This window comes from Babylonia areolata, chromosome 10 (genome assembly GCF_041734735.1).
Source record: "Babylonia areolata isolate BAREFJ2019XMU chromosome 10, ASM4173473v1, whole genome shotgun sequence".
In the NCBI taxonomy this organism is placed as follows: domain Eukaryota; kingdom Metazoa; phylum Mollusca; class Gastropoda; order Neogastropoda; family Buccinidae; genus Babylonia; species Babylonia areolata.
This window is the reverse complement of record NC_134885.1, coordinates 18,946,020-18,966,210: the sequence shown is the minus strand read 5'-3', so window position 1 is coordinate 18,966,210 and position 20,191 is coordinate 18,946,020. Positions and strand designations below refer to the sequence as shown.

Sequence of the window (20,191 nt, the reverse complement as noted above, 5' to 3'; positions counted from 1 at the left end):
AACATTGGTGACCTTGAGGCTTGACCACCATTATTACTGATATAAAGTAATTTTACCAACTAAGGCAAACAGAACATGTTTAATGTGAAAAACCACAAATAAATTACGCATATAAACATAAACACACATTTTTACTTTCATTTAGCCTAATAAAAGAAATGTTCTGTCAAAACAGATGTTTAAAATCTCTACATGAACACACACACACATATGATTTGATATAGATTTGCTTCTGATTTACTTTTTTTTTTTTAGTGGTGATCTGGGCGCTAGTCTTTCTGATGAGGCAATAAACAGATCCTGTGTGCAGAATGTACTTTGTGAGTTATACATAAAATAACCCACAGCTTGTCTCTGGCAAAATTCTGAAGAAAACTCCACTCTGATAGTTAAACAAGTACACTTGTACCACTGCAGACAGAAAGGCAGACACTGAAGTAGCTCTGCACTGTGGTATTGCGCTCTCCCCGGGAAGAGCATCCCCAATTTCACAGAGGGAAATATGTTGTGACAAAAATTTGATATAATACAGTTTTATGTCAATTTTCTTAAACTTTATGCATCCAAAGTATGATATATCGAGGCATTCCAAAGCCAATATAAAACAACAACACTGACACTGACAGTGTTATCAATGAGAAAAAAAAAGAAAGAGATGACTGTTCTAATTTATCTAAAAGCAACAACAACAAAAAAATCACAAGCGTCTTCTAAGCTAGGTTGTTGTTTTTTCTCTCTCTTAATAAAAATATCATTCAGGGGTGTGCAAACTTTCGTTTTTCATTAAAAACTGCAACATGAATGTTTGTGTGAAATGTCATATTAATCACAGCAGTCTACTAATTGAATGAGCAAAACCCATCCATGAATCAAAATGATGTGAAACAAATCATTGTAAACAAAAATGTTTAACCTTATATGACTAAAACTTATTAAATTCTTTATTGTAACTTTACTGTTACTCCTCCTTTGTGTCAAGAGAATACAATGTATTCTTAATAAATGCACATAATCTTAACACAGACTCTCTGAAAAAGTGATATTAACTGTGAAAAAAACAAGGAAAGATTTCAACCATTTGCCAAACATACTGACACAAAAAGACATTTTTAAATTGATATGGCCAGCATTGGACAGGAAAGTGTTTACATCATCACAGAGCAGAAAGGAACATGAGATCCCACTCATTCTCTGCAGAACTATTCCTGTCACACAATGCACAAAGAGGGCAGATGGGATCAATGTTTTCATGCCATTTTTGGCACAACTTTTGTCCAACAAGCTTTGGAAGCTGGCCACCATGGCTGGGTTGCATAAATAATCTTAGCAGAGGTAAGTTTTCTTAGCATTTTTTTTCTTCACAAAGTCTACTCTCTGTGAATTCAATGACTCTACAGACTTAAGATTAATCCATAAACTAACATAGCACTGATCAGATAGCCTGTCCAATCCAGCCTTGAACCAGAACAAGGCAGCTCCAAACTGAGTTTTTACAGGGCAACACATTGTGATACTTGTACCAATAACCTTCCCCTGTCAACCCACTTAGAAAAACAGTTTGAACTCTTATTTGATGCCAAGGGGAAAAAAGAGAGGAAAAAATAAAGGAACAAAGAATAAAAACAACAGAATGTTCCATCTTTTACATGTCATGTCATGACAAGTCATGAGTTGCATGAAAGTGACAAAAGGTGATGTTAATGAGAAATGACCAACCCGACAACAGAACCTTTTTGAAGACAAAGGGTTTCAGTTCCTACGATGCATGGCATTCAGCATCTGATCTAGTGTTCACATGTGATAAGAGTTTGAGATCCTGTATTGGCATGTTTTGTCCTTGCTAAAGGAAATTCAGTTTAATTTTTCTCACTCCACCCCAATATCAATGGGTAGGTTAAAACAAGTGGAAGAGATGACAGGGGCCCAACTTCTGACACTGAGCCTAACACACAATGAATATAAATTTAACACTGCTATAGCTGTAAAAGGCTCCCCCTTTAACTTTTTTTTACTTTATATCCTGTCAGCAAGTGTTTGTGACCAGCTTCTGTCGATCTGTCCTGTCTTCCACATGTCATTTGACAAATAATCTGTACATATTCTGGTTCATGTTGAATCAAATCACCACATAATATGCTGATAACAAAAGGAGGAGTCTGTATTAAGCTCCATGTTTGGTGATACATATACTTACCATGTCAACTGATGCAAACTAGGCCTATCGGTTTGCTCTGCTTGGCCAAATTTTGCGCGGCTAACAGTGAAAAGACGACCGTCTTGCCCGGTCCGCTCTTAGCCAATCAAACGCCTCTAAAAGCTATATGCGCTAAATCATTCCGTGGCCATCGAGAAAAATGTCCCATGAGAACCACGGCAGAGACGCGGGGATGGACGGGCGGGCATTCTAGTTTGACATGGTAAGTATATGTATCACTAAACATGGAGTATAATACAAACTCCTCCTTTTGGTGTCATATACTGTACCATGTCAAACTGATGCAGAATTTAAAGCAAATGGAGGAGGGCAATGCCTACTGGTTCGTATGGGGAGCCCTTGTAACCGAGACGGCAGTGTTAGCCACGACAAAGGAAATCCCCTTGGAACCGTCAGCCCTGGTCATACGGAAGTCCCTGAGGTAGAAGTTGATGAAGGGATTCTCAGACCGCCAGAGGCTGCCTCCAAGACATGCTGAAGTGGCACTGAGTGCTGGAAAGCAGCCGAAGTGGCTATGGCCCGCACTTCGTGAGCTCTGGGATTAAGACAGCTGATATCCCTGTGAGAATGAGCGTAGGCTCTACAAAGAACGCCTATGGTGAGACCTATCCCAATAGTATCTGAGACACCGAACAGGGCAGAGATGCCTATCCTCATCATCTTGGGGAAGAATATCAGACAAAGGTCTGACCCTCAGAGAGGGGGAAGGGACCTCGGGGTCTTGGTTCTTAGCCAGAAACTCTGGAAGGAAACTAAGAGTGATGGAACCATCTCTGTGGAAGGCCAGATCTTGTGGCATTCCACTAAGACCATGAATCTCACTTCTACGACAGCCTGTGGCCAGCAACACAAGGAAAGTGGTCTTGAGGGTAAGTCGAAAGGAATAGTCCCCAATGGCTTGAAGGGTTGTTTTTGGATGAAATCCAGCACCAGGAACAAGTCCCAGAGGGGCACTCTTCTTGGGTTTCTAGCTTCCTTCAGAGAGGCGCCCCTAGCCACCTCTCTGAGCAGGAAATCCGCTTCAAAGGCGGGACCACCTAGCTGTTTGATTGTGGTACAGATGGCAGACCTGTACCTTCGCACAGAACTAGCAGACAGGTTGAGAACTGAGGAGCAGTGAGTCAGAAAGTTGGCCAGCTGCATGCTCGTAGGGTTAGTAGGGGGAACGTCCTGAGCTGTACACCACCGCAACCATTTCTCCCAGCAAAAGTCATACATACAAAGTCTCCGTTCCCTCCCTCCTTGCTTTGGTGACTATGGAGAGGAGGTCAGAGGAGGCACCCTCCTGGGTAAGCACAGCCGACACAGAGGTCAACTGAGGGGTCAAAGACTTCAATGGAGATGCTGACAGTTCCGACCGCACAGCAGCCACCATGCAGGTGGAGCAGCTGAGGATTGGAATGAGTGAGGAATGCCCGAACGAGGCTGCCTCAGCAGATAAGGTTTGGTTTCGAGTTTCAGGGGTGGAACATGTGTCAGGGACTGAAGGTCTGGAAACCAGGGCTGGGCTGGCCATTTTGGCGCAATGAGAATCAGCTGCGGGCATTCCAATCTGGCTTTCTGTATCACCTTGGACAGAATTGGAAAGGGAGGAAACGTGTAGGCAATCAGACTGCTCCAGTCTAGAGAGAGAGCATCCACTGCCCACGCTTCTGGGTCGGTGACTGGAGAGACATAAGTGGGAAGTCTCTTGCTGAACTTTGTGGCAAAAAGGTCCACCATCAGCTGAAACCACCGTTCCCACACCCCCTGAAGGGTGTCCTTGTCCAGGGTCCACTCTGTGTGGATGACACTCTTGGACCTGCTGAGAGCATCTGCCAAGATGTTGGCTTTTCCTGCTATGTGTCTCGCTGAAAGTGCAATGCTCTTGCTGTGGCACCAACGGAGGAGAGCCTCGGTCCGCAGGGAGAGGTCTGCCAAGTGCGCTCCCCCCCCCCCCCCCCCTTTGTTCATGTAACATGCAACTGTCATATTGTCCGTGAACAAGCGGATGGTCTTGCCAGTGGCCTCCCCCATGAAGTGCAGGAGAGCCCTGCAAACTGCCTCCAGTTCCAGAACATTGATGTGGCATAGGCACTCCTCCGGGGACCAAGTCCCTGCTGCATGGAGTGAGTCCATGTGGGCTCCCCAGCCCAGGGAGGAGGCGTCTGTGAAGAGTGCCACCTGAAGAGTAGGTGGGGCTATGGGCACCCCCGGTGTCCAAAGAGGGGTGGTTAGCCACTCTGATGTCACCTCGAGGAACCACTCGCCCAGACATATCTGGGTATCCCATGGCTGAGTGCTCTGGGACCACCGTAACCTCAGTGCCCTCTGAAGTGGGCGCTTGAGAACCCTGACCAGGGGAATGAGAGGTGCCATGGATTCCATCATGCCTTGGAGGGAAGAAAGTGTCTGCACTGTTGCTTGGGAGGAATGGCGCAAGTGGCTGAGGAGGCCTGCCAGACGGTCCCAGCAATCTGGCGTCGGAGAGACTATCATGGACGCATGTCGAATCTCATCCCTAAGAAGTCGAAGGACTGACTTGGGGACAGATCGCATTTCTCCTGGTTCGTGAGGAAGCCCGGTTGGAGGCAAAGGTCTAGAAGTCTGGCCGTATGACTCTGGCACAGGGCCTGCGACTGGGCCAGGATAAGCCAGTCATCCAGGTACACACAGAGATGAATGGATTCCGACCGGACGATGGACACCAATTCCCGCACCACCTTGGTAAACAGGAAAGGGGCAAGGGACAGACCAAATGGGAGGGCCAAGAACTGGAACACCTTGTCCCTCCACACAAACCTCAGGTACCAACGGGATGCCGGATGGGTGAGGATATGAAAATAAGCATCTTTCAGATCGATAGAGGTAACCCAATCGCCCTGTTGAATGGTCTCCTGAATCTGTGCCTGTGTGTCCATCTTGAATTTGATTTTGGGGAGGAATTTGTTGAGGGGGGACTAGTCCAAGACTGGTCCACCCTCCCGAGACCTTTGGAATCACGAACAACTGGCTGTAAGAACCAGGGCCCGGGTCCGAGAGTTGAGATATCGCCCCTATGAGGAGTAGGTGCGATATCTCTTTCTCTAAGATGCTCTCCTCCTCTGCCGAGCTGGGCACATAAGGAGGAGGAGTGGATCTTAGAGGGGGGTGGTCCTCCATCCAAGGCAGCATGTACCCCGACTCTAGCACCTATACAATCCAGTCGTTGAGTCCCAGAGCACGCCACTTATGTGCATGCCGGGACAAGTTTCCTACTTGGAGGGGCTGAACAACTGGCGGTGGTGAATCGGGGCCCAGTCATTGGGGGTGCTGCCTTCTGGCCTTGGGCATGGCTGGTCAGCTTGGATGGACATGAGGTGGTTTATTCCTCTGCCGCTGATTCTGCGCACGCCGCTTTGACTTAGGTGGCATGGTATATGGAGGGGCCCTGGTGGCTGGTCTCTTTAATGGCATAGAACCCTGGCGCCCCTGGGCGGTGTGGGCTAAATATGAGGCGACCTCCCTGTTTGTCTCTGCCCTGTGGCTGACAAAATGGGGCGCATACTGGCCGAAGAGGGAGTGCTGCTGTGCTGGGATGGACTGCAGGGCAGCCCTCTCCTCTACTGGAATGTTAGAGAGGCAGAGAACGGCATCAAGCTGAGCTAGCACAGTACTGAAGTGAAGGCTGGTAGCTGTGTTTGCAGCTGCCGTGAGACCAGATGCTACCCTATTGCCAAAAGTGTTTAACCTCTGATCAGTGAAGAGACCCAGCAGGACAGAGGAAGGAGACCCTGTGTCCTGATTAACCGGACGCTGTTCCCACAGCTCATTGGCCCTGTGGAGGAACGCGTCGAAGAAGGTATAAGCCATGGAAACCTCAAGGAGGCAGCGGTGAGCCAATCTGTCCCACTCTGCTAACGTTTTAAAAGATAGAGTAGCTGAAGTGGGGAAGGTGGTGCGCTGTGAGACCAACATCCTGTCCTGCGCGGAGGGCTCTGCTTCCCTGTAGGCAGGGTGGTCCTGTGTGTACAAGGACCACACCCCGCCCTTGGAAGAATCTTTTAAGGAACTTGCCCGGGGAAAAAGCGCCCAGGGCAGAGAGGGACTCCCTGCCTGGAGGAGGGATGGAAGCAGCACCCCTGACAGTGCGGGCTGGCTTATTAAGCCATTCCTGCGCCATTTCTGGCACTCTGAGTCGCCTGGTGGTTCTGGAGTTAGAGTCACATGGCCTAAGGAGGGTCAAGGGTAACAAAGTAACCTGAGGGACTGATTCGGCATGCGTGACCCTATTGGGGAGGGTCAGTTCGAGCTTGGCTAAGTCCGAGTTTGGTTCAGGCTGGTCCCTAGGGAGGCGTGGGCTCAATCTGTACCCCTGGGATGGGGGCGAAGAGTGCTCATCCGCTTATTCGTCCTCATCTGAAGAGAGGGGCTCCCACTCTTGTTCGCAGTCCATCCCCTGCTGGGTGCCATCCCAAGTGGATGTGCCCACTGGGGTGTTCTGTGAGCTGTGGTCAGCCCAGCTGGATGAGCTGGGACGATCCCGAGCAGGGACCATGGCCGCAGCTGTTATGTCCTGAAGCGGGTGGGGGGGGGGTGTGGACCATAGGTCCAACCCTGCCTGGGATGGTGGGTGCCACACCTTCTCAGTGAGGGCGTCCCTGGATGCAAGAGGGACCCATGAGTGCTGTGAGGGGACAAACACCCACTCATCTCCCTGTAGGACTGAGGGCTGGGTAGGTGGGAACTGCAGGCTCCCCCGAGCCGAGCAGGGCCCTTCGGCAGCCGTCGGTCCTGACAAGAACAAAGTAGAGGTCCCCCCCTACCCCCCCCCCCCCCTCCGGCAGAGGAGGGAGGAGGGGGAACAACAATGGGGCCCCTGAGGGCCGTCTCCGAGTGGGGACCCAGGTAACAGCCGGGTGCGGCCTCCCCTTGGGAGTTTGCGCCCAGCCGCAAGTCCTCACCGCCAAGAGAGGACTTGCCACTCCCCCCTTTCCCTGCCTCGTGCTGGGACACCTCGGGAGACGACGCTCGTACCCCTTTCCCCCCATCCCCTTCATGACCATTTTACTGGTACGAGTGTCGTCTCCGCGATCAACATCTAAAGACACATCGCCGCAGTCCGTATCGGGAGAAATCATGAGCTCCAGGCCTGGGAGAGTGTCTTGCCGGGTCTCAATCCCAGCATCATGATTCTTGCCTTCATGGGATGACATACGAGGCACCCAGCGAAAATCTGATTCCCAACAGAGAAAGGAAAGACAGGAGGTAGAGAAAAACGAACGATTCAAGGGGGCCGAATCGAATCAAGTACACAGAATGTAATACAATAAACACAAGCCGCATGCAGCAAAATAAGGCCAAATGAATACACTTAATAGCCAAAAAAAGCGTAAGACGAGACAGAGCGTAAACCTGACAAGATGGTATGGGGAGCCTTGGCCAAAGGAATGATTCAGTGCTTATAGCTTATAGAGGCGTTTGATTGGCTAAGAGTGGACTGGGCAAAACGGTCGTCTTTTCACTGTTAGCCGCACAAAATTTGGCCAAGCTGAAGCAGAGCAAACCGATAGGCCTAGTTTGCATCAGTTTGACATGGTACACTATATGACACCAAAAGTTTCAGCACTGCTGGAAAAGCTGAAATAGTTTACAATAGTGAGATATTAGTATGAAGTTGTGTGCCTTTGTTTCACCAAGAGCAACAGTACTTTCTTGTTTAAATATAAACTCTCTCTCTCTCTCTATGATTTACAGTCAGTTTTCAATATACAATACTGTATTATATTTGGATCACAAATTCTGAAAATTTATGGCAAAATGAATTGAACACTCTTGAGTGGGAAGAATGGAAAATATGGAACTGTTATGATAAAATTGTTACAAGATGTGAATTCCTCATGAAGTACTTGTGGATGGAACTGCAAATATTCATAAATGTCAGTTTGGGGACAAAAGATTCAGCTTCAGGGGATGGCACTGCTGCAAACTGAATTAATGAAGTCATCGGTCAGTGACTAGTTCAGCACTAATGCTGGTTAATAAAGTGGGAGGTGAAGCTGTACTTCTCAAAAAATGTCCGTCCACACACACTGCACTTCCAGGGGTTGGTGGTGTCGTGCAGACCGGCATGCATCAGGTACATGGCACTTTCAAAGAACAGGATGTCACAGTGAGCACAGTGAAAGGACTTCTTGGTTTCCAGAGCACGGGAATGAGCAACAGTGCTGCTGATGAACTCGCTGTTGATGGTGCGATCACTCTGACTGGTGACTTGTGGGCAACACTCCAGATCAGAGGCAGGTGACTGGAAACGAGGTGCTTTCACAGGAACTTGATCACTGGAGTTCACAGAAACCCTCTTCGGTCTCTGGACAGATTCTGGTCCTCCTGAATGTTGAGGTAGTGTCATATACGGTGAAAGAGGTTCTGATCTGGACATCCCACCGCTGCCATGCACATCTGAATATCTATGACTGCTTTGTGTGGTAGCATTAACAGATGCATAATCATCTGCAACAGAACGCCTTTCATGTTTCGACACCATCTTGCTGACTTGAGGTATGTTTCTGTCATCTTTACTTTCAGTCTGTGGACAATTTTTTATGCTGGCATTTTCTGAGCAACTATTGATAAACTGTTCATCTTTATGCCCACGTATCCTTTGCAAAAGGAAACTGTCTGAGTATGATGAATGACTAGAACCAAATTCTTTTCTGAACTCAAATTTAAAGCTGTTTGAGCCTGTGTCTGTGGAGGAGTTGGCCATAAACCTGTTTGCTGTCTTGTGATCTCCCTGGCCCTGACAGCCAGACACCTGGTCTTCCTTCATCTTCTCTGCCAGGCCAGCTGACCTGCAGGGGGAGGGGAGTGGGAAGGAGGAAGACAGAGGCTGCCGGAACCCTGAAGCTGTTTGCTGGGGCACTGTGTGTACTGCAGAACTGACCCCATGTGACCTCCCATAGCCCACTATAGCACAGCTACCCCCATCCCCAGACACACCACTGCTGACCATCATGGGTTTGATGTCCACAGGACTGGACTGACTGCTGGAAGACACACAAGCCTGTGGGTTGGTGGTCAGTTTTAACGACAGCGAGTCAACAATCATGCCATGCATTGTCTGCAAATGTTTCTTCAGGTCCTGTTTCCTTTTTGCAGCATAGTCACATATTTCACACACCCATGGGCGGGCGTCAGAATGCACAGCCTGATGGTTGACCAGGCTGTTCTTGAAAGCTGTCTTGAAGTTACAGAGGTGGCAGCTGTACACTTTGGAACTGTCGTCTTCATGGGCTGGAAGGGAGAACACTAAGGGTAGATCATCACACTGACTGTCCAGGCCAACTGACACAAAAGTGTGGGCGGACATCGAAGGGTCCAACCTGAATCCATCATCTGTGCTGCTGTTCCCCAGTAGGTGCTCGTGTTGAGCTTCCTCCCCCTGTGGCTGGGGGCCTGGGGAGGAGGGGCTCTTGTCAGGGTGGAAGTCATGTCTTGGAATGACGGTGCAGTGATCAGACTGGACAGGTGAGTTGCTGCTTTCAGCCCTGTCTGACACTGACAGCCTGCCTGCACTGTCTGGCGCTGCTTCTTCACTCATCCTCTTCTCTGTCACTGCGTTGCTGCTGTTCACACTGTGCTACCTGTACAACAGGTACAGATAAAAACTACACATTGCACCGCATCATCATGGCTTTACTGCATGCCACAACACATAACACACTTTCTAAATGCCACTCTCCTCCAATTCATTTACTTGCTCCGTATTCAACTGTGTGTATGTGTGGGGGGAAGGATCGGGGATGGGAGGGGGGGGATTGAGAGTGGCTGTGTATAGCTGTGTGTCTTTTAAATATTAGAAAAACAATAAAAATCTCAGTCCATGTAACATTATCATTTTCGTCCTATTGTTTTGAATTTTCGCTTCATGATAATGAGTTGAAAGTCTAAAACATTTTCATTATTCATTACAAGAATGGAAGCAAGAATATTTTATTTGGTATGCAAGGCAAAAACAGAAACAAAACAGTGAAAATGGAAATAAAACAAAATGGGTGCTTTAATTCATTTTTCTTCCCCCCAATGAAATATTTACACAGAACAATGAGGAAAATGGTGAAACAATAATCATGAAAAATGATTTATTTCCATCTGAATTTGAAAGAATGGACTCATGATTTCATAATAATAACCTGTCAAAGGTATCAGACCATACAGGAAATATAGAAAAACCTGTTACTTAATATCATACCTGATCAGTGTAGCATGATATCCACTCAAAACCTGTATAATACTACTACAGGCCACTCAAACTGGCAGTTATTGTTCTATCTACCCACACTAACCCAGGAGGAGGGGGCAGGGGGTAGATAATAAAACATACAAATGTAATGTAACTTTTGTACAGGGATGGAAAAACCAGCATACAAATAACACCCAACCTTCAGTGCTCATACTTAAGCACACACAGGCAGTCATGTTCAACATTCTACACATACACAAGAATAATGTGTGCACATGTAATGTTCACATTATGCACAGATCACACACAGGATTGGTGTGTTATTAGTTTAATCAAAAGAATATTATTTAATATTTTACTTCTCTTGATCATTACATATTTGTTAAACTGTATAAAACGTTGGTACAACCATGTCTGGATCCTTTGTGTATATAAACACAATACATTGAGCCCATTCCTTAAACAGCGATCTGTTGCAGTTGAGAAGCAGAACAAAGATACATAACTTGTGAAGGAATGCAGGCATGTCCTCACACAACCGATATAATCCTTTATAGTGATCTATAACCATATTTAAACTGTTCTCTAGAAGGAAGAGAACATGTGGCAATCTTGTTAAGACACAGTCATAATTTCTAACAGTCACTTTGATGTATGTTCAGAACAGCTCTTTTCTTTACCTCAGCACTGTTCCTCAAGTAATTTTAATGGAAACTTTTTTGTTTAACTTTCAATACTAACACATGAAATACTGTTTCAAAAGCACTATAACAGTTACCATCAAATGGAATGAACTTCAAAGTAAATAAAACACTTACTAACTACTAATTAGTAATTATCTACATATTCTATATAATCAAAAATCGACTACACATTTTATGAATATTTTCAAGTATTTTCTTAAGCTAATAAAGGTTGTTATTTTTTTTGTTTTGTTTTGTTTTGACTAGGCAAATGAAATGATTAATCCTGACTTAACGATAACCATGTTATGTTCAATGTTGTGCCACAAAGAAGGGGGCAATATCCACATTTTTTCAACATAACAGGGAATGGGTAGTGTTCACAAGGTGTGGACGTTCACTCCGCCGGTTACACAAAGGAGTGGAGGTGAAAAAAGGGACTGTTTTTACGCTTCACACAGCATGCTTATGTTCTGTCACTTCCCCTGCTACTTCGAAATTTACTCACGTGGTCGAATACCCCCACCCTCAGTATTCCCCCATCTCTCCCGCTTCTGGTGTCACATGCATAGACGCTAATACATATCAACGCACGCATTCACCGATCAAGTGCATGTGCGCGCAACACTCGCCAAAGCCGATTTTGTTGTTTTGTTTTTTCTCTCAATAAATTCTTCTCTTTTTTATGAATAAAAACTGGAAAGGGGTTGTGGGTGACAGTAAGAATTCATCCACATCTCGATCACCAGATGCAGTTTGAGTATGATTGATCATGATACCAACCTAGCATTTAATGAGCTGCAAGTAGTATCATGTGTTGCTCTGCTGTCTTGCTGGACACCTGAAGTCGCTTTGACTAAATGTATATTAGTGTTAGATTCTGTCGGCTCCATCGAAGAACTGTGTGATTTTACTGCTAACCAGACATATAAGTAAGGGACATCACTTCGAAAAGATGTTGATAAGCTTGGCCAGAGTCCACATTCGCAAAAAAAATCACAAAGCTGCTATTAAAATGCCAGCGTTCAGTGGGTTATGGAAACAAGAATATACTCAGCATGCACGCTTCCGAAAGCGTTGTATGGCTGCCTTCATGGCTGGGTAAAAACGGTCATACATGTTAAAGCCCACTTGTGTACATGCGGGTGAACGTGGGAGTTGCAACCTTCGAACGAAGAACTTCAGTGGAAGAAGATAATAATAAGTACATCATCATCATCGTAATGGTAGAAGTAGTAGTAGTAGTAGTTGTAGTAGTAGTAGTAGTAGTAGTAGTAGTAGTGATGATAATAATGATGATGGTCTGTTCCAGCGGTAAATTCCTGTTCGTCAGATACGAACTCCATTTCGGCACTGACAACTGAGTCTTAAGTCAGCTCAAGACAAAAGCAAGAAAAGTGTGTTGTGAATAGACATGGTTTGATTAGAAGAGAAAAAAAACAAAAAACACGAAAAAACAAAGAGGGACAAGATGAAAGTTAAACAACGTGATAAATATGCTCCCAATGAATATTTGTTGTTCTTTCACAGACATATACTGTTTTATTGCAGTCACGGCATGCCGGCCGTTGTCATTCCATCCTTTGGGACCGATCGAGTCAGACAGTCGATGCTCAACTGATGACTGTGAGATGGATCGTGTGTGTGTGTGTGTGTGTGTGTGTGTGTGTGTGTGAATTTGGTGGGAGAGGGAGACTGAGGGAGAAAAATAATTGTTAATTTTCCATATGATGCTGAGCCTGGTTTGCATCATCGTACGAGGAAGGGCTCAATAAAAATGGAATGATTACGGTGTAGGATTTTCTTTTCTTTTCTTTTTTTCCCTTGCAGAGAAGGTTATATTTGTCAAGAAACATGTAATCACATTTCACATTTGGGTAAACAATATAGCAAAATACTTTTTTTTTTTAAATTCCAACAAAAGCAGTGAAGCATTACACCCTATAGAATCTGCTTCAAAGAAAATACATCTAGTAAACACTGACCATCGCTTCACTGAAGTTATATCATTCATCGAAATGCAAGGCTTTTTTTTTTTCATATCATATCCCCTATCCCAACAAACACCGTGGCACACACAGTGAGACACACACACATATACACCGGTATATAATCCCTCGGTCAATATACCACAAAAATAGCAACATAATCTCTTTCTGAGGCATCGAGGGAACACCAAGAATAATCCAGTTTAATACAGGTTCCTAGTATGTACAAACATAATCATGAAGAAAAACAAACAAACAGTATTATCAAAAAGTCAAAACCTGTTACATAATATGGTGGTTATTCTATGCAAGCCATCTGTCTCATCATTATGTTATTCTCATTCTCTCTTACATAAACAAAGTAACGGTGTAGGATTTTCAGTCTGGGTTTCCTGGGTTCGATCCCGGTACCTAAGCCTGTGTTTTACAAAGTGGGAAGAAAAATTCTTGGATGAGAATTTTAATCAAATGTTCTGCGGGTATAGTAAAATTTGCTTTCCATGAGTTAAAATCCTCGTTGACCTTTAAAAAAAAAAAAAAAAAAAAATCCAAAGTAAAATCCTCGTTACATACTTTAACAGCTCTTTTCACAGAAACGTATGTATACAATGCTATTCCTTTCGTGAAATTCGTTATAGCTGGCCGCAGTTGTCTTCCTTTGGAGAAGCCATTATTCTGGTTCTGTGTGACCGTCTGACAATGGCCTCCCTCATGTACTTTGTCAGCGCGTTGAAAAGTTGCTCAGTGCGTGCGATTGTGTGCACGACCTTCTGTTCAGCACATGCAGTTGTTGGTTATTTATAATGATACGCGTTGCTTATCCAGTGTATGGTTGCAGGTGGTCCTGTGCTGTGCATGGGTTTTGTAGTGACGGACTCTTTCCGTCGTTTGTATCGTGTCGTATTGTAATTCAGTTGCATTGTCTTGCATTATGTTTCACGACATTGTACTGTATTGTATTGTATTGTATTGTATTGTAGTCACTACATATTTCTGTGTGTCAAAATCTCAGGGGCCTTAGTCACGGTGCTTTCTGCAAGGGCTCAGAGCGTGTGGCCATGGCAGTGGTGCCGAGGGGCAAGTTTCCCAGCAAAGTGGTGTTTTTCTGCGGCAGAAATTTAACAGCAATTTTGTTATTCAATGTTGTTGTTGCCCCGACTTCTCCGCAATTACATGGGCAATGATACATGATGCCTTATATGGGACTGCGATCGATGGTCCGCGGAAAGTCTGACAACTGAGCACCATGATACCACCGCTCAAGGTCACTGAATCAATGGAGGAAAGTCAGCTGGAGTAAAAATCCTGGAACTTAGTCAGTTTCTTGAGATTAATATTTTAGTTGCGTTTAGCAATTGCCGGGAACTGGTATGGGACGTGACAGGGATTAAGCTGTTCTGCAGCTGGGGTCATCTGACTGACGGTGATTCAGTCATCCGTCAGATTACCATTTGATTTCGGGAGACGGACAGAGAACTTGAAGACTGAAAAACGTGTGATTCTGGACGTGGTCCTCAATCATGAACGGGAACCTGTTCCACATCTGACTCAGATGTTTGATTGGTGAATTTTTTTTTTTTCTGTTGCTTTTTTTTCCAGGCTATCACTGAAAAACAGTACAATGGGCGTCTTCATGGGTGTGCTGACGGATTTGTCACTACTAGATCAGACACTGATTACACACACACACACACACACACACACACACGCACGCACATACACACACACACACACACACACACACACACATATATATATATATATATATATATATATATATATATATAATTATCATGTATAACTGATTTGTCCATCTGAAATTAGCAGACGGATCGACGTCCGTAGTCAGAAATTCTAGTCATTTGTCAACACGTTTGCGGGCCTGCTGCCGCAGTGTATGTAGAGTGGCAGCGGTGTGTTAACCCTTTACTTCTAGCATATACGTAATTATGCAGGCATTCAGAACGCCATAACACCAAGTAGGCCTATGCACGCACCTCCGTCCGAAAACTGACTTGACGCCGGGAATGTGGCTGCCACTGAAAATCAGTGGCTGCCGGGTAAAAATAGATAGCCTATTAGTGATTAAGCCCACTCGTTGGATGAAAGAGTCAGTGTGACCCACCGTCGTTGTAGAAACGAATGATGTGGGAATCACGTGACAACCCACAGGAGGAAAAAAAAAAGAAGAAGAAAAAATCCCTATCAGCGTATCCACGTTGGCTAACTTAAAATAACAAATCAGTTACCTATCTACTACACAAATCCATATACTGTATCAAGTAGTTTGCAGCTTGTCAAATGCTGAAGACAAGCACTTAGACAACTTTCACACACACACACACCCCATTACGGTGATAACGTACCCCCCCAACTCCCTCACCCCCAACCCCACCCCTCGCGCTCACCTGCACTGCACACGGCTAAAGGCCTGTGATAGATACATGTACAGCCGGGAAGGGTGAGACTCAGATGGGGGACGGTGGGGGAGGGGCGGGGAAGCGGGACAAGGGCAGATTGTAACAGTTTTTGGACAGAGGCATTGGCTTATTATGCTTTCACGCTGTCGGAAGGAGAGGCGGAAAAGGGCCTTCTTCAGTTCATGGGCTGTTTTAAGGATTGCTTGCCATGCTAGATTCTGACAGTGAAAATCGGGATGTGTTTGGTTTTTTTTTTTTTTTCATCTGCTAGTGTAATAACTATTACTTTATGTGATTTTTTTCATGGTGAAATTTGGAGTGAATTTTGCAGCCGGCAAGAGACAGTAATAACAAGACTAACAACACTTGCTAATTATTTACCTCCTGTCTTACATGGGACGTACATCTCTGCATACTCCGCACGACGAGGCAAAGATCCTATGCATGTACAGGGTCTTTGGACAAGGTAGTCACAGCACGAACAGCTTGGATGCCGCTCAGTGTTCCTGTCTCAGAGGCTGCAGGCTACAATAATTATACCGGCTGCTGGCAAATGCAGTGACCGTGACATTGCATCCCTATCGTCTGCATTACATGAGCAGGCTTGGGAAACCGGGAATGCGACGGTGCACAGCTGCATAGTTATATATGTACCTTCAGTGTAGTCGGCAGTCGGAAACAAATTTGGCATAACTTGGCCGCGGTAACCGGTAGTTTAGTTAGCTGTGGCGACTGATAGAGAAAAGAACAGAAGTACAGCTTGAATAACTCCACAACTCACAGCATCGTGTGGTTAAGGATCTTTCTCGTCCGTCGATCACTAGCTATCACTGTTAAAAATATAATTATTAGGATTATGAAAAAAAAGGGGTCCCGGGGACGGCGGACAATGGTTCACATTTGCCATCATGTTCAATTCTGTACATCTTGATTACTGGCTGTCCCATTGATTACAGTCAATGTCACAGCTGGCCATCACTGAGTTTCCACTTCCTGGCCGTCTCAGTCCATGTGTGTCGTGCACACATAGACTAAAAAAAAAAAAAAAAAAAAACCAGGGGAGGGGGGATTAACACTATGATGAATTCGACAGCTCAAAGTTAAACACTCGGCCAGACCATGCAGTTGGTATACTGTCAACAGTTCAGTAATCAGTAATAATGTTGTAAAATTAACTTTGAAAATGCCGTGGGGAGCCGGATAGACTGGGAGGGAAATGAGCGGAAAGACTCGACCGGAGAGAGAGAGAGAGAGAGAGAGAGAGAGAGAGAACTGACATTGAAGTCAAATACTAGCTCACTGAACTGGACCATCTGCCCATGCCACTGATGGGAACAGCCCGCCATGGTGGGGCGGCGGTAACGAATCTCAGATAAGAAAACAACATTCAGTCAATTTGTATGCCATGGGTATCACTGAGTACAAACAGAATCCGTCCATAAAGCACGACCTTAACTGAAATGCCTTGTTTACTGCCCAGTGTGGGCCTTTCAGTAATTTGGTAGCAGAGTTAGAGAGACAGACAGACAGACAGACTCGGAGGGACACCGAGCCGCGTCGGAGAGAGACAGAGACAAAGAAACAGAACTAAGACAGAGAGAGACAGAAACGGCAGTCACCAGAGAGACGGACAGAGACACGCTGCAGAGAACCGGCTGTTCATTTCCTGCAGGTCACCCTAACCGATGATGCCAAAGTATGTTCGATGTTCAACTGTCATCTAAATGACATGTTTTCCTCTCAGTCTTTTGGTTTCCGGGCCTGTGCTGTGACTGTGACTTCCTCTTCAGTCTCCCCTTCTCTGCAGTGAATCATGTGTGAACTGTCAGTGGTTTAGTGTTTGTGCATACATATGCAGCCGGTGCCGCGGCCGCGTGTGCCGGTGTGCACGTGTGTGTCTGTGTGTGCCGGCCGGGGTGTGCCAGTGTGTGTGTGTATGTGTGTATGTACCATATGACAGTGTTTGTGCCGCGCGCGCGCGCGCGCGCGTGTGTGTGTGTGTCAGTGTGCGTGTGCGTGTGTGTGACGCAAAAGTATTATGAATTTATTGGTTAACAATAAGACTGACGAGTGTAGAGAGAGAGGGAGAGCACGTGGAGTACGTTTGGGATGTTGGAGGGGGTTGGGGTGGCCGGGATCGGGTCACAACACGGCAGCCACGGGGAGTACAAGACAATGCCAACACTGGGGTGTTCAAGGCTGAGAGATATCGCACGACGTCAGTCAAGATATGTATCTCGTCGCGGGAGCAGATTTAGTCGTTGAGTCCGTGATACACGTTTTTTTCACGCGGTCGGCAGCTGACGCCGGCTCACAAAGAGCCAAGTCAGCGAAGTGAGCGCCTTGACACAATCGGCCGTGTCACCTTGGCCCCACGAGTGGCAAGGTCTTTATAGTTGTCTGATCCACGCGGACAGCTGCACATTCCGTTAAAACACTGACGAGACCTGACCATGCCGCAAGTGAACAGAGTGTCGATGGCTCCTCCAGCGGAACCAGATCTTAGGGCTCTTTTTAACCTCGACTGTTACTTGGAAATATACGAACAAGAAATTCGGAGAAGGTAAAACTTGTATAATTTCAATGTTTGGTCTTTATTTCGCTATGTTAGAAGTAATGAATATAATAATAGTGCAGTGACGCTCACTGCACACGTTACGGTGTTGTGGAGGTTGCAATTTCCCGAGGCGCAGTAGCGCTGTTTAGTATGTTGTGTTCGCACGTTCGGGTTTGTTTTGGTAAAAATGCAAGTTCGGCATGCACGATTCGTGGTGATGAAATGCGTGATTTGTGTCAGAATACACTGAGTTTGCGACTGCGCCAAGTAATATTTTATGACAGAAATGAAGAACGAAAGTAGAGTTTTAGAGTGTTTTTTTGTTGTTGCTTTTTTGTTGTTTTTTCCCATCCGTCCGTGAAGTCTTGTGCGCGCTCATGTATATATGCTCTTACTGCACGTTGTTTCAGAGAGAGAGAGAGACAATGTGTGTGTGTGCGTGCGTGCGCGTGTGTGTGTATCTTTCCCGGATAATCCGATGATTTTGCATAGGGGTCAACGACCTGCATATCATTGTCAGGTTTTTTGTGGGGTTAAACATGTTCAAAGATAGCACGAGTGAAAGACCAGTGACGAACAAAAAATTCTGGGCATACATTAAGGCAATACGTACAGAGGCAGCAAATGTTGCTCCACTTAAGGAAAACGGCAGACTTGTCTCAGGTGCAAAAGAGCGAGCAGAAATACTAAATAAGCAATTTCACTCAGCCTTCAGTGCGAAAATCACCTGCAGCAAAGAGTTCACCGACAGAACTGGTCTACATCAGACCCCTCATCAAACTCTCCTACCTTAAGCAATATAGAAATTTCAGTAGCAGGAGTAACCAAACTCTTCAAGGATCTAAATCCCAGCAAAGCCCCTGGCCCCGATGACATCAGCCCGAGACTGTTACGTGAGCTTGCTGAAGAATTGGCTCCTGCTTTCACACTCCTGTACCAGTGCTCCCTCAACACCGGAGTAGTTCCGAGGGACTGGAGGATGGCCAACGTCACCCCAGTCTTCAAGAAAGGTGAGCGCTACCGCCCAGAAAACTACCGCCCTATTTCCCTGACCAGTATACCATGCAAAATAATGGAGCACATCATCACAAGCTCTATTATGAACTTTACAGAAAAGAATGGAATCATCACCGAAGCACAACACGGTTTCAGACGCCAGCGATCCTGTGAAAGCCAGCTCATCGGACTTGTAGACGAGCTCTCAGTAAATCTTGAAGCCGGAAAACAGACGCTCTCATCATGGACTTCTCCAAAGCGTTCGATAAAGTCTGCCACTCCCTCCTGCTCCACAAGATCCACTCCATTGGCATCACAGAGAAAGTTCACACCTGGATCAGGAAGTTCCTATCAGATAGACAGCAGTCTGTAGTGGTGGATGGAGCCACTTCCAGTACTGTTCCTGTAGAATCTGGAGTCCCACAAGGCTCTGTTCTTGGGCCTTGCCTGTTCCTGCTCTACATCAACGACATGCCGACTGGACTGTCCTCCACTGCTCGTCTCTTTGCTGATGATACCCTGTGCCACAAAACCATCTTCTCCACCAGCGACCAGCAAGCCCTACAAAAGGACCTGGATTGCCTTGCAGAATGGGAGCAGAAGTGGCTTATGAGCTTCCATCCAAACAAATGTCAGACCCTGCAAGTGAGCCGGAAGAGAGACCCCCTACCATCAGAGTACACCCTTCGTGGCCACACCCTTGATGTAGTCAATAAATCCAAGTACCTCGGCATCACCATCACCTCTGACCTTAGATTGACCCCCCACATCTCCAATGTATCCAACCGAGCCAACAAGACCTTAGGCCTACTAAGACGGAACCTGAAAGTAGGCTCCCAGCGCATCAAACAGCAAGCCTACCAAACACTGGTCCGCCCAACCTTGGAGTATGCCAGCTCTGTGTGGGACCCCTATACAGAGAAGGATATTAACAAACTTGAGGCAGTACAACGCCGGGCTGCTCGCTGGGCGACCCATTGACACAGGAAAACATCCAGTGTGCAAGACATGATGGAGACTCTTCAGTGGTCTCCCCTCAAAGAGCGAAGGAGAAAGGCAAGACTGATTAACTTCTGTAAGTTCCATAGCGGCAGTCTTATCATCAACACATGCCACAAGCCCTCTCAAA

The 20,191-nt window shown here is 46.0% G+C and overlaps 2 protein-coding genes across 5 annotated transcripts in view; one reads left to right on the top strand and one right to left on the bottom strand.

Annotated features, from left to right (window-relative positions):
- Window positions 1–8,192: 8,192 nt before the first annotated feature.
- LOC143286859 (uncharacterized) lies at window positions 8,193–12,015 on the bottom strand. Its single transcript, XM_076594701.1, has 2 exons — window positions 11,885–12,015; window positions 8,193–9,819 (listed from the first exon to the last, which is right to left on the bottom strand). Exon 2 carries the CDS (start codon window positions 9,774–9,776, stop codon window positions 8,202–8,204), a length of 1,575 nt encoding a protein of 524 aa, XP_076450816.1. The 5' UTR covers window positions 9,777–9,819; window positions 11,885–12,015; the 3' UTR covers window positions 8,193–8,201.
- Window positions 12,016–15,664: 3,649 nt separating this feature from the next.
- Window positions 15,665–20,191, top strand: part of LOC143286856 (1,4-alpha-glucan-branching enzyme-like) — a 38,406-nt gene continuing 33,879 nt past the window's right edge. Inside the window, exon 1 of one of the 4 annotated variants that reach the window (XM_076594695.1) lies at window positions 15,665–15,975. In XM_076594695.1, coding sequence (XP_076450810.1) covers window positions 15,746–15,975 — 230 coding nt within the window. In that variant the 5' untranslated portion in view covers window positions 15,665–15,745. The other 3 variants (XM_076594697.1, XM_076594698.1, XM_076594696.1) reach the window with 3 other exon arrangements.